Here is a 12,791-nt window from a genome sequence, read left to right as displayed (position 1 = left end):
TAGGGTCTCAGCAACTCTCCAACAGCACTCAAAGGCTCAACGAACTCTGGTGCAACTCTGTGCGTCGGGCTTTGGTCATCAGTGCTGCATGGCGGCGGCAGTAGCAACTTGGAGACTCAAGGCTACCACCTTGCCTCAGCGGACTTCTTCAGCTGTTGGGTCGCTGTGCTGGAAACAAGAGCTTTCCTGGGCTCTGGACACGGCATCTCCTTGAGCAGGACAAGGCAGGCACAGCCCCTCTCTTCACTGGACAACTGGTGCAGCAGGTGCAGTCCTCATTGGTGCAGCCTCGGTCTGTTTGTCCCTCGTTGTAGCAGGGCAGTCTTTCCAAGTCAGTAGAGATCGGAGGTCTGGGCGTCAGGGGTGCCCCTTTTATGCTTTGAAAGTACCCTGAGGGCAGGATGCAGCTAGTAGTCAATGGGCTACCTGGTTCCATCCGATCCTGGTGACCACTTACTGTGAAGTTTGGCACCTGGCTTACCCTGCAATACACCATTCTGCACACTCCCAAGATGGCGAGACCCCTTTCTTGGTGTTCAGACCTACCTAGTGCACCCCAGAGCAGTGGCACTTCAGAGCTACACACCCCTGGGCAAAACGGTTTGGCAACTGGTATCCCCTCTCTGCTTCTCGTGCCAGTCTGTCGACCTCAACAATGTGACAGCCCTCCCCTCATGCTGCACAACTGCCATTCAAAGGCGGCTTAACCTTTGAAGCCAACCTTTTGGTAGTAACACACAAGTGGCGCCCTCCAGAAGGGTGGGAGGTTATAGCTCCCTGGACTGCAATCCCACATTGTTTTTCTTCCTGCGAGTCATTGGAATGTCTATCCAGGAGGGCAGAAAGCTGTCTGGTGGAGTAGGCTCTGTACTGTACTGCTTGATTGCGCCAAGGAAGGCACAGGAGTTTTAAAAAGGCAATAAAGTAGCAGCTTTGCTAAAGCTGCACATTGCAACAATTTACATTAATTTCAACTTACGATACGAGTCGGGCTTAATGTAATGAGTTGATACTTTGGAATGCATACTTTGTTTGCACCGTTTAGGAGTTACCACAGCTGAGGGGTCAGCCGGTAATCCTGTACTCACCAATCAGGTGAACAAGTAATTCAAAAGAAAAAGCAACAGTTTAGAGGGTTTTACTGTCAGGAAATCCAAAGTTCATGTTTTGCCTGAATCATGTTGCACCCTGCCTTTAGGGCTTGGTAGGCTTGCCAGAAGTGGTGCCTTTGCCATTGTTTTCGGCGGCAAAGCCCAGCTAGCAGTGCATGATTTCTCTACTAGTCTAAAGTGGCAGTCTAGGGGTCTTGTTTTACTTGGGGGACCTCCAGGGTAGCACAATCAGCGCTGCAAGCCCTGGGACACCCATGCAACTCACATGCCCTGTGTACAAGGGTAGCATTTAGCAGGGACTCAGAGGTAAGTTAGGCATTTCCAATTGGGTGCAGCAAATTCGACATACACTTTAGGATGAAGGCACAGGCACAGAAGTTTGGTTAGCAGGCCTCAGTACACTTTCAGAGTCGAAAAACCAGCATCAGTCAAAGAACTTGGGGGTGACCATATAAAAAGACACATTTCCCTACACCCAATAACAAAATTTAAAAAAAAGGGCAATGACCAGTTTGAGGTCCTCAAAAGACACTCACCAATGTTAGTTGAAAATCCCGGTGCAGAGCTTAGTGGAATAGGTACGCTGAAATTGCTCTTGGCAGTGTGGAGGCAAGACTCCTGGTGCCGGCCATGCGTGCTGAATGATACTGGTTGACCACGTCGCCGCTGGAACTCTTCCTGTACGGCCTCCTCAGTCTGTAGACTAACAGAGTACTGGAAAACCAACAAACTATACTCAGAACAGTCTGGGAGAATGATATTGTACACTCAACTCTAACACAATGAGGAAACATAACAACTACTTTCATCAAATAAGAAATGTCCCCGTCAGGCTAGTCTAACAATGAACTAAATGCAAAAAATGAACGTCCTGTAACACCACTTCTCCAGGGTAGATATGGTAATTAATTTCATCAACACTGGATTTTCTCTGCGCATCTAAGAGTCCTAAACCACCCCTTCAACCGAGAGAAATAGCTTTCTCGAACAGTGAAAAACAACCTATGTAGAGATCTGTCTCTCTCCTTTAAATAGGTTTTCCATGACATCACACACAGAGATATACTTTACCATTTATAAGCATTAATGAGGATCACACAGTGGAGCACTGTTTTTTAGGTCTCGCCTAGCGAACGCAGCGCATGTACTGATTCGCCCTGGCGAGACTCTATTGTCGTCGCTTTCGTTCTCGAAGGGAGACAAACCATGTGCGCGCCTGCCGCCGGACAGGTCGATGTGCACGTGCATGCCGTCTCCCACTAAGTGCTTGATTTATTACAGCTCGCCCGCTCGCTCCCTCCCTACGCGGTTTGCTTGCTCGCAGTTAACTTGTTTCTAGCTGTCTTCTTGTAGTGACCTTCTGTACTTTCGACTATGCCCAACTCTGCCTCCTACTGCATACACACAACCCCCACCAGCACTCTTCATCAGCTGTAAGGCAGTATGAGAAATACACAAATGAAAAATGTATAAATAAATTAAACAGGCGTATAGAAATGTCATGACAGTAAATTATTACTACAGCTATTGAAATAAAATTTTAGAAAGATCTTGCAGACGGGCAATTTCACAGCAAGGCGTAGTGTTATATCTAACTGTGAGAGGATGGGTAGAAGTTTGACCTAGTTATAGTGCCTTTTGTTTCTCACTATTTGTAACACAGGCTGAGTCTTGCATCGACGGCTTGAAAACAAAGATCATGTGGCATGGATTAATTCTCTAAACGTCAACTCTCCAAAATGCCAATGTAAGCGGAAGTGACATCATCACATGCCCTTTGACCCCTCTGATATCACACTATCGTTAGTGTCGGAAGACTTCACAGGAAGCAACGTCATGGGAAGTTTGAGATTAATATAGCCACAAGAAGGGCCATTTAGAAAGTGGATGTATAAATATACTACTGACATGAGTAATTTGAATCCCTTCCTTCTATGATGGATATAGAGTTGCAAAGTGGCCAGTGTTTATTCACAAGGTTGGTGAAAACCATGTAAACCCAGCAAAAGCCAGTACTTTTTCCTCTTTTAAATCTTAACTTAAAACAGTAAATGAATACAAGAGGAATTCACTGCCAAGTATTTTAGATCATCCAAAAACGAACCTGAATGGAGTACTAAAGCAGACAGAAGCAGAGGTGCCCTGCTAACACAATATACATAGAAATGCACACACATTTTTATTTAAGTACCATTTCCTGGCTCTTCCAAAATCTTTAAACATGAACAAATAGCCACTGAAGACGAAAAATACACTAGATGCAGTCCAAAGAGACACCCAGAACCTGCAGTACAAGCAGTTGTGCACTGAGGGGCCTGGAGCCTCGAAGGCATCGAAGTAAGTGTGGCTGGGCAACACCTGACTCGATAAGTCAAACAAAAACAATTTCAAGCTTCAACTTTGTACTGTCCCCCACACAGAGCCTGGATCTGTTGCTGTTTGACAGGCAGCGGGTAGAAACGGTTTTTATTTTCCAACACAAAAATGGTGCTGTATTTGCAACCTGACACCAGGGGTCACATAGGACAAACCAAGGGCGACCACTAAATGGCGTCCAAAGACGTTTAAAGGCATGGAACAAATGGGAAAATACCCAGGGAGTGGTGGACTCCACTTTCCAAAGGGCCTCTTGATAAATAATCCGGACAATCAGAAGTTGTGCAGAACGGTGTGCATATATACCAGCTATTTTCTTAATTTGACAGATGGGCATGCCAGAACTTCCAACCTTCGTCCAAGCTTATTAGGTCTCGACTATTATATCCCGCAGGGATTAATAGGCGAGTGTATAGTAATTGAAACAAACTCTTTGACCAAGCGGATTACGTGCAGTTCATGTGACCCAGTCGTGTGAGACGCGCGTCCACGTCAAACCCATAAGCCTCGCAGCACCGGACTTCAATGGAATGCCTCCCTAGCTGCTCCCTCGCCCGTGTCGCTTCGCCAGCGCGCGCTTGGCCTCACTCACATCCCCTATGCTTGTTCCCTCCCACTCGCTCGCTCCCCTGCTCCCCGCACCCCCACCCCATCCGCCTCGCACACCACCATGCTCCTTCCTTCCCTCCCACTCGCTCGCACCCCCGCCCCCCACCCCCAGTCTGTGCCTCGCATCATCGCATCAGGCCCCATTCATTGCAGTCAAGACGTGATAACATAACCGACATCTATGACTCATGGGATGTACTTCTCCGTTAACTTAGCTGTGACACCTTGCAGTACTGTCATTTAGAATTTTGGCGTCTTAATAAACTTGCTTAAAAAAAACCAGGTCTAGTGCAGGCCATAGCGATGCGTGTGGTTTTGGTATCAGACAGTATGTCGAGTAGTTACCCTAGTTGAAATTCTTAAAGGGCACTCTCTCAATTGCCTTTTCTGCAACAATTCTCTAATCTCTCATCGTGGATAGGTCTTTACTTCTTTTGTATGGGTGTTTTTCTTTGGTACCTGCCCCTGGTAGGTGTTTCACCAAATCTAAGCAATAGCTGAGTTGGATAATGTGGAGTATCCACTTAACTGGACGCCCGCATGCGGAGAACTTAGTGTGGGATCCAAGGGGCACTTTTGACTTTGACTTGCCTTCAGTCGGCGCAAAGTTCGGCACGGAGGCAGCTTTTGAGGCTCTAGAGTCCATTGTTTGAGACTTGCCTGCACTCCGCTTCTTTAACATTACCTGTGGCCACTTCACTGTGTTTTTGGTGTTCTCGCTCAACATCAATGTCTTCCTTTCGGACGTATGAGCCTTCTCCCTTGGCTCCTTCCGTGATGTAGTCCTCCTCCTTGCTCGACAAACCCAAGTCTTTGTTTCTCCCTTGCGCTTTAAGTTTTCGGTTTGAATTCTGTGCAGGCCTTGCAATTGTTCGTGCTGTGGTCTCTTAGTAGGAAAAGGTTGCAAACCTGATAATTGTCCTTCTGGGCAGACTTGTGGTGACACTCCGGGCAGAAACAAAAAAAATGTGTTCTTCATTTCACTCAGAACAGGAGGCCCCTTACTTGTGCATTCTCTGGCCTTACTATACATGCAGTCTTGTACCCCCCTTACTTCTCCGCGGGGTGGAAAAACCTGACTATATATTACATAAATCGAATCACGGTATTGATGGGTTCTCTCCAGAACTTTGACGTTGTCTTCAGTATATCCCTCTTCTTTCTGCGATTGAAGAGCCATTAGCAATGCTTCCAGACCCAGCAACGGAAAGAAGAATCTGAAGACCGAGATCACTGGTGGAGGCTTCCGGGGACGGGTGTTTGACGTCAGACGAGGTTGGACTAAGTAGCAAATGGTCAGGACAGTCGACTCCCAACACCCCCCAAAAAAGAGGAAAGCGAAGAAGGACTAATATATAGAGGATTATTCCTGGTGGAATAATGCACAGCATGTGAATCCAGAAAATTCTTCAGCTGCAAAATTACTCCTACAGGTAACCATTTTGTTTTCTACATAAGGACAGCTAAGCTTGCCACATTGAAAATAGCTTTTAGGGCCGTGTCACTGTAGCGACAGGCTAACATCAATTTTTTACAATTTCTCTCTTTACCTGTCTGAACTGTCTCAATGCTAATTAGCATAAGCCTCTACCAGCTCTCAGCATGAGCTCAGACTTGAATAGTTGTGGAAAGCCTCAGATGAGAAATCAATAGGCTGTCCTTAATGAGCAGAGATAACTCCTCTGAACTCCACAGAATATTCAGATTGGGGGATGTGGGCATCGTGTGACATCACACTGACAAATCCTACGTGGCAGGTTTGCTGGGTTCACACATGACTCCTGGGGCACAATGGAAAGATAGGGAACAGAATGCCAAGATAATTCTTGTGTATCACCGGTCAGGGTGCTGAAGGACTCTGCTTCCAACTGGATTGTACAGTGAGATTTGGGAGGACACTACTGATTACCATAGTGAACCCCCCTAAGCACACGGAGCCCTCAGATCCCACAATTAGCGTGGGAGAAGACTTTTGAAATCTTAAAAATGCCCCAACATGTATATTGGGCTGTTTGCAGTTAGACAAACATGAACTACTGCAAAAGTGGGTCTGGGTACTGTTAGACCTGGCATCCTTGGCGTGGGTTTCTCTGATTTGTTTGCCTCTATCGCCTGTATTTTTGATGCTGTGCTCGATTTCATTTTTCACTAGCTTAGATGCTTGGGGCACGTTGCCACTGCTGATCAGTGTCAAAGTGCAAGTGCCCCCTATGAAAACTATTATTATGATTGGCTCCCCCGGATTGCCATATTTGGTTTAATGGTAAGCCCCTAGTAATGTGCACTACGTGTGCCAGGGCCTGTAAGTCAAATGCTACTAGTGGGCCTGCAGCACTGATTGTGCCACCCACATGAGTAGCCCTGAAAAGGTATCTCAGGCCTGCTCTACAGTGTCTGCGTGTAGTTTTAAACTGCCATGTTGACCTGGCAAGTGCACCTACTTGCCAGGCCCTAACCTTCCCTTTTCTTACATGCTCGTCACCCCTAGTGTAGGTCAAAGGTACCACTGTGGGCAGGGAGCAGTGTATGTGAAAGGTTAGACATGCCCTTGTGTGTGTGGCCTGTCCTGATCGTGAAATACTGCACATTTAGTTTCTCACAATTGCAAGGCTATCTGTTCCCGTAGGATAGAATGGGGAATTTGCTTATAACAACTTGTAAACATAACTACCCCTGGGAACAAGGTAGGAAAATAAAGTTTACTATGCCTGAACTCAGAATGTTAAAATGCATCCTTTAGTGAGGGTGCTTTTTACATTCTGTTTTTGAAAATACCACTTTTAGAAAATATGTATTTTCTTACCTAACCATCCAGTGTGCCTCGGCTAGAATGTGTATTGACTGTCTGGCTTTGGAGTGACAGGAGCTGGGGATGTACAGTAGCTCCAGAGAGTCTGGATGAGTCAGGGCTGGGCTGAATAGACAAGCGCTACATTTAGAGAAGGGGGAGAAGATTTCCTTTCACCTGAATGGGCCTGGTCTGCCTTTCACAATACGGTCTCCACCTCCTGCCAGGAAGCTGCACCAGAGAGGACAGAACTGTTTTTTACTGGGCACAGAGCGTCTCCTACACCAGAGAACAAATGATTTTGCTGTATAAGTATTGAGGCCCAAACCCCAGAACTTAAGATCATCCCTGGAATTCAAGAGAACCCTTTGCGAAGGAGAAGAGCTGGAGAGACTGAGGAGAAGTACTGCCCCTTTGCTGTGAGGGGTTGGCCTGCAGTTGCTGTTTCTGCCAAGGAAAGGAGAAGGACTTTGCTGTGAGCTGTGTCCCCTGCTTGAAGGAGATCTCCAAGGACCTGTGAGTGGTGGCCTTCAGTTTTGAAGTCTCAGGGACATAAACACTTCACCCCCAGCTCGCCTGAATTCTGCTTTGACCTGCTAAGAGGTGCCTGTGCCAGTTTTAGACCTCTGGAGGATGTTGCTGCTGTTTGGGAGCTGGAAGAAAGACGAAACCTGAAGAACTTCAAAAATTGATGTATCGCTCTTCTTGTGGCTGTTTTTCTGATGCATCTCCATGGCGCAAGAAGAATTATCATGCATCGCCGTGCAGCTGCGAAAACCGGCACGCCGTCTGTTCTCCTCTGAAAGAATCCACGCATTGAGGGATCGCAGCTGAAGAAAACCGCTGCAGTGCATCAACGCCGCTGCATCGATTACCGACGCATCCCGGATTTCCACACAGCGCACCTGTGGGGCATGTTTTCCTGAGGCATCACCCGTGGACCAGAACCGTCACAAAGAATCGGCGCATCACTCCCAATTCAGACCGGATTCCACGCAACCATTCCTCTGCGCGCAGCGGGACTGTCGCATCCTCTCCCCAAAGGTCTCAGGAGTTGACGCATCTCTTTGTTTCCGAATCTGTGGCTGTTTGGCCTTGTGAATTTTGACACAACTACAGGTACTTTGTGTAAAAGTCACGTATCCAAAGTTTTCTATGGTACAAGTTCTTGAAACCTTTTGAAAGTCATTTTTATGTGTATGTTGGATTTTTGACGTTTTGGTCTTGTAGAGTTTAGATAAAGATATATTATTTTTCTAAACTGGTGTGTTGCCCTTTTGTGGTGTTTTCACTGTGTTACTGTGTTTGTTGGTACAAATACTTCACACATTGCCTTTGGGAAAAGTCTGTCTGCTCGTGCAAAGCTACCAAGTGGTTGAGCAGGGGGTTATATAAAGTGTGTATCCCCCTTACCCTGACTAGAATCAAGGGTCCCTATTTTAACAAGGGTACCTACCTTTGCCAACTAGAGACCCGCATTTCTAACATTGGTGGTTAGCGGCGAGGATTTGAACCTGTATTTGTACTTGACTCACAGTGATTGGTGTACATCACAAGTTTAGTGCGGACCACTACGCAACCACATACTGCGTTTTGTTTTTGGCTCTATTTTTGCTTGATCCTTAAAGTATCCACGCACCATGTCTCAGAAAAGTAAACTAGTGAGTGAGAGTTGCATACCTACAGAGTAGATCAGCTCAAACAATTTTGCAAAGACTTTGGATGTCCAACGACACCAAAATCATCTTGCCAAGGAAGCAGCCGGACACCAACCTCCTTCTTTAACAAACCCCCAAAATTTCGCAAGACAAACTTTCCAGATGTCATGGTGCACACTCAGACACGGCACCCAAAGAAGAAAGGATATCATAATAGGTTGCCCTGCACTCATGGCACCCACCAAACATTTATGTGCTATTGCTTGACGATGTCTGGGGGCAGTCCACACACGCACCCACAGCTTGACCAGGTTACACTGATCTGACACTGGACTCTCTGCTCAGGAAAACAACAGGAAGCCAATTATAAAGAAAAGACCGCGCGTCTCAATGAGCGCCCAAATGTAATAAAAGGCTGCACTTGGTTGGCTCTGGGTTGCTTCCTATGCCCCAAAACATTATAAATACGGAATCATATGTGCCCAATAGGTTGTACATTGTTTGGACAGCCAGAGGACCTCGTGGACATGTTCACAGCAAACACACCACCAGGAACTGAACCAGGAAGTGAAAGCTCCGCTGGACTGAAATTCTTCTCTGGCTGGGGCCAAGCTTTTGATCTTGGAAGAAGGCTTCTTGGTGTCACCCGATGACTAAAGCGTAGCACAGGGGCCCTGCAGGCAGAGCAGTTTGTCCTTATTTAGGGAGGATCAGCACATTGATCGGAGAATGTCACAAGGAGCTAAAAGCAGACCCTCAACTGGTCCAGGTCATGGAGCAGCAAAGACTATTTTCCTCAAGTAAAGTTATAAGCTGGCACCGTTCCCAGGCCCTCCTCTAACCTACAATGTTCCAGTTATCCCTCCCATCATCAGCGCCAGACAGCGGAGTGCTATGCAGGATTATTGTTCAGTGGGTACGCCAGTCATTGAAAATATTTGAGCATCACTAGTAGCTTCAGAGGGGAGGGTAATCAAGGTGGGTACCCTGAAAGGACTTCAAAAGCGCGTGCAAATAAAACCAAACATCTGCCCTTTTCAACCAAATGGGACCTTAATTGTTTTTTGAAATACGCAAATTATGTCTTGTCCAGAAACTGGACTCCTGCCACCGTTAACATGTACACAGATATTCTGAAGAAACGCTAAAAATATAGTGTACCACTGATTACAGTGGGTGAGATCCTTGCTGTTTGGGGGAGTTGTCTTTTTGGTTTCAGTGACTTCTTACTGTTTTTATTTTGGTGACTTGAAAATAGGCCGCTGGAGTTTCATCCCACCGAGTGATCCAGTCTTGCCTCCAGATCAGCCACTGAAATGGAAAGCTAGACGTATCAAAACAACCTCTGTGCCACTGTTGGACCCGGCCTCGTGGCGTGGGTCGCCTCTGTCCCTCCACACCCTGTGAGCGTAGGCCTGCACCCTGAGCCCCTGCGCAGCGTCCCCGTAAGAATAGCCTGCACCCCACAGCCTGGTCGTCTCACCCCTGAGGAGCCCGGACCCCCGTAAATACACGACCAGGCCGCAGGTCCCCGTCCCGCGCCCGACTCCGAGCGCCTAGACCTGGCCTGCCCCACAAGGCCCGGATGCCATCTTCCCTTCCCGACATCCCTGTCTCCCTGGGCCTAGCGTGACCCCGGCCCCAGCGAAACCCAGACTCCACAGGCGCGCCAGTCCCGGCTGGGGGGTAAAGGGCTCCCCGAGTGAGATAAGCCAGAGAGTTGCGATGGCACCTCCGGCCTCCCCTGAGAGACTGGTTTCCGTCACACCTTCGGGCCTCCCCTGGGGCCCAGTTTCGATCGCACCTCTGGCCTCCCCGAGGGCTGGCTCCAGATCCGCTGGGCGTCTGGGAATTCCCGGACCCATCTTTCAAAGGGATCAAAGAGCCACCCGCCGGACCTCGCCAACGACCAGCCCCCAGGGCTTGAGACCTCCGCCCGCGAGGGTCCGGAGATCAAAGAGCAGAAGGACTATAACTGGGCCCGCCCGACAACTAGCGGGCAGTTGTATCTTGGACCTGAAGCCCTGCTGATCTGATCGCGGCTAACCCTAAGAAGACTCACCCTGAACCTCTGAGCCCTGCTGACGCTGACGCGGCCCAAGCTGAACTGTAACCATCGGAGCCCTGCTGACGCTGTCGCGGCTCAAGCTGAACTGAACCATCGGAGCCCTGCTGACGCTGTCGCGGCTCAAGCTGAACTGAACCATCGGAGCCCTGCTGACGCTGTCGCGGCTCAAGCTGAACTGAACCATCGGAGCCCTGCTGACGCTGTCGCGGCTCCTCACGACCTTCTCCAGATCGAGCCCGGCTGACCTCGTCGCGGCTCGAGGAGTACTCTGGTCCGGCTGGACCATCGAGAGCACCATCACGACCGAGCCGACTCGACGGAAGTGAGGCAGCCCGTACGACTATCATCCGGTACCCCCCGGCTCGAGGATTGAGAGCTGTGCGCAGGGTACGCCTCGTACTGTCCCAGAGACTAAAAGACTGTCCCGCTTCCCCCTTCCCGGATCCTCAAAGACTCTGTGGTCCCGTGACCACGTTGTATATAAGAGTGCTTTCTCCGTTTCATTGCGTATATAAAGAACTTGTTACTTTAACCCAACGGTGTGGTGTCTGTTCGTAGTGTGGTGTGAGCTCAGTGTGTACGATCCTAGACTCGAAGTCCTCCCCGGTGAGGACCTCACGATAAGACTCGGCAAGATCTGTGGGAGAGGTGGGTCTTGGGGTGACCGGGTGAGCATAACCTGGCTCTCTGAGATCGCCCCTTCTAACATTGGTGGCAGCGTCGCGATAAAAACCTACGTCTAGGGATCGTACAGTACTGACACACTACCCGAACAAAGAGCAAACATGAGCATCACAAACGACGACACCACCTTCCAGATGGAGCGTCTGAAGGACTATTCGCACCGTGAGCTCAAGCAATTCTGCAAGGATCTCCATATCCCGTCAACGGGATTAAACACCAAAGAGGACTTCCAGCAAGCTCTGACCGCCTGGGTGGAGTCCGGAGCCCACCCTCCCGCACTGACAGAAGCCGATGGGGGGGGAGCTCCCCCGATCGCAACCGACGCCCCAGACCGAGAAAGAACCGAGTCCCCGACGCGGACTCGCAGCACGGAGAGAGGTCTGTCTCTCGAAGAGATGACCGACCGAGAACGCGACCGGAACCACGAGCTAGAACTAGCCCGTCTGAAGATGGAAGGAGAGCTCAAGCTGGCCGAAAAGAAGCTAGCCATCGAGCAGCTGCGGCTGCAGGGAGAACTGGAGGTGAAGAAACTCCAGCGAGAACATGACGGAAAGAAGCTCCAGCTGGAGCACGAGCGCAGTGTGCTGGAAATAGAACTAAAGGCCCGGAACGAAAACAACAAAACAGTAACAACCCGAGAGGCCGTCCCCCCGGTGGAACCAAAGGTCCACATCCCCAAGGATGTGGTCAAAGAATATTATAAAAACGATGACATCCAGCAATGGTTCAAGGCCTACGAGGTCGCCATGACCTCGCACCGAGTTCCACAGAAAGATTGGGGAGCCGGGCTGTGGGGGCGGTTCCTGAGCGAGGGGAGAGACACCCTACTCGACCTGCCGTCTGCCGAACAGACCTCCTACCGCCATATGAAGGACGCCCTCCTCACCCGGTACGGGCTTACCCCAGAAATGTACCGCCAACGCTTTAGAGACTGCAAGAAGATCCCCGACACCACATGGGTGGAATACGTCAACTTCTACACTCGAGCCCTAGAAGGGTGGATCAGGGGCAGCAACGTATCCACTTTCGAGGGGCTCATTGACCTCATTGCCTACGAACATTTGTCTCTGAACTGCTTTGTGGAGCTCCGACAGCACCTCCTGGACAGCAAGCTGGCTGACCCCCGGAAGCTGGCTATCGAAGCCGATCGCTGGGTGAGCACCAGAGTCCCCAGGGGGCCCGGGGGAGACTCTGGCCGAAATGAACAGGGATCTTCCCGCCAGAGGGGAGGGGGGAACCAGAATAGACAGAGGGGGTCCCAGGGAGGAGCCCCGCGCAGCCCCCCTAGAAACCAGCCCCACTCCTCACCTCCCGCAGCGCGCGCAGGGTTTCCCCCAGCCAAACCAGGGCCCCGCGCCAGCCAAGCCTGCTTCCATTGTCAGCAGCCAGGGCACTATGCCAATGACCCCCGATGCCCGTTGTTCAAGAAGCCTGCCGCTGCAGGGCCCCCAGCGCGCCACATCACCTCAGTAGCCTTAGAAGAAGAGGAGGGAGTA

At 49.7% G+C, this 12,791-nt stretch overlaps 1 protein-coding gene across 2 annotated transcripts in view; it reads right to left on the bottom strand.

Annotated features, from left to right (window-relative positions):
* The window catches only part of RGP1 (RGP1 partner of RAB6A GEF complex), a 67,253-nt gene that overhangs the window by 15,308 nt on the left and 39,154 nt on the right, over positions 1-12,791 (bottom strand). For both annotated transcript variants that reach the window (XM_078674427.1, XM_078674428.1), the window contains exon 8: positions 1,649-1,826. In XM_078674427.1, coding sequence (XP_078530553.1) covers positions 1,649-1,826 — 178 coding nt within the window. The remainder of the gene's footprint in view (positions 1-1,648; positions 1,827-12,791) is intronic.

Source organism: Lissotriton helveticus, chromosome 2_1, assembly GCF_964261635.1.
Source record: "Lissotriton helveticus chromosome 2_1, aLisHel1.1, whole genome shotgun sequence".
In the NCBI taxonomy this organism is placed as follows: Eukaryota; Metazoa; Chordata; class Amphibia; order Caudata; family Salamandridae; genus Lissotriton; species Lissotriton helveticus.
This window is presented reverse-complemented; position numbering and strand designations above follow the sequence as displayed.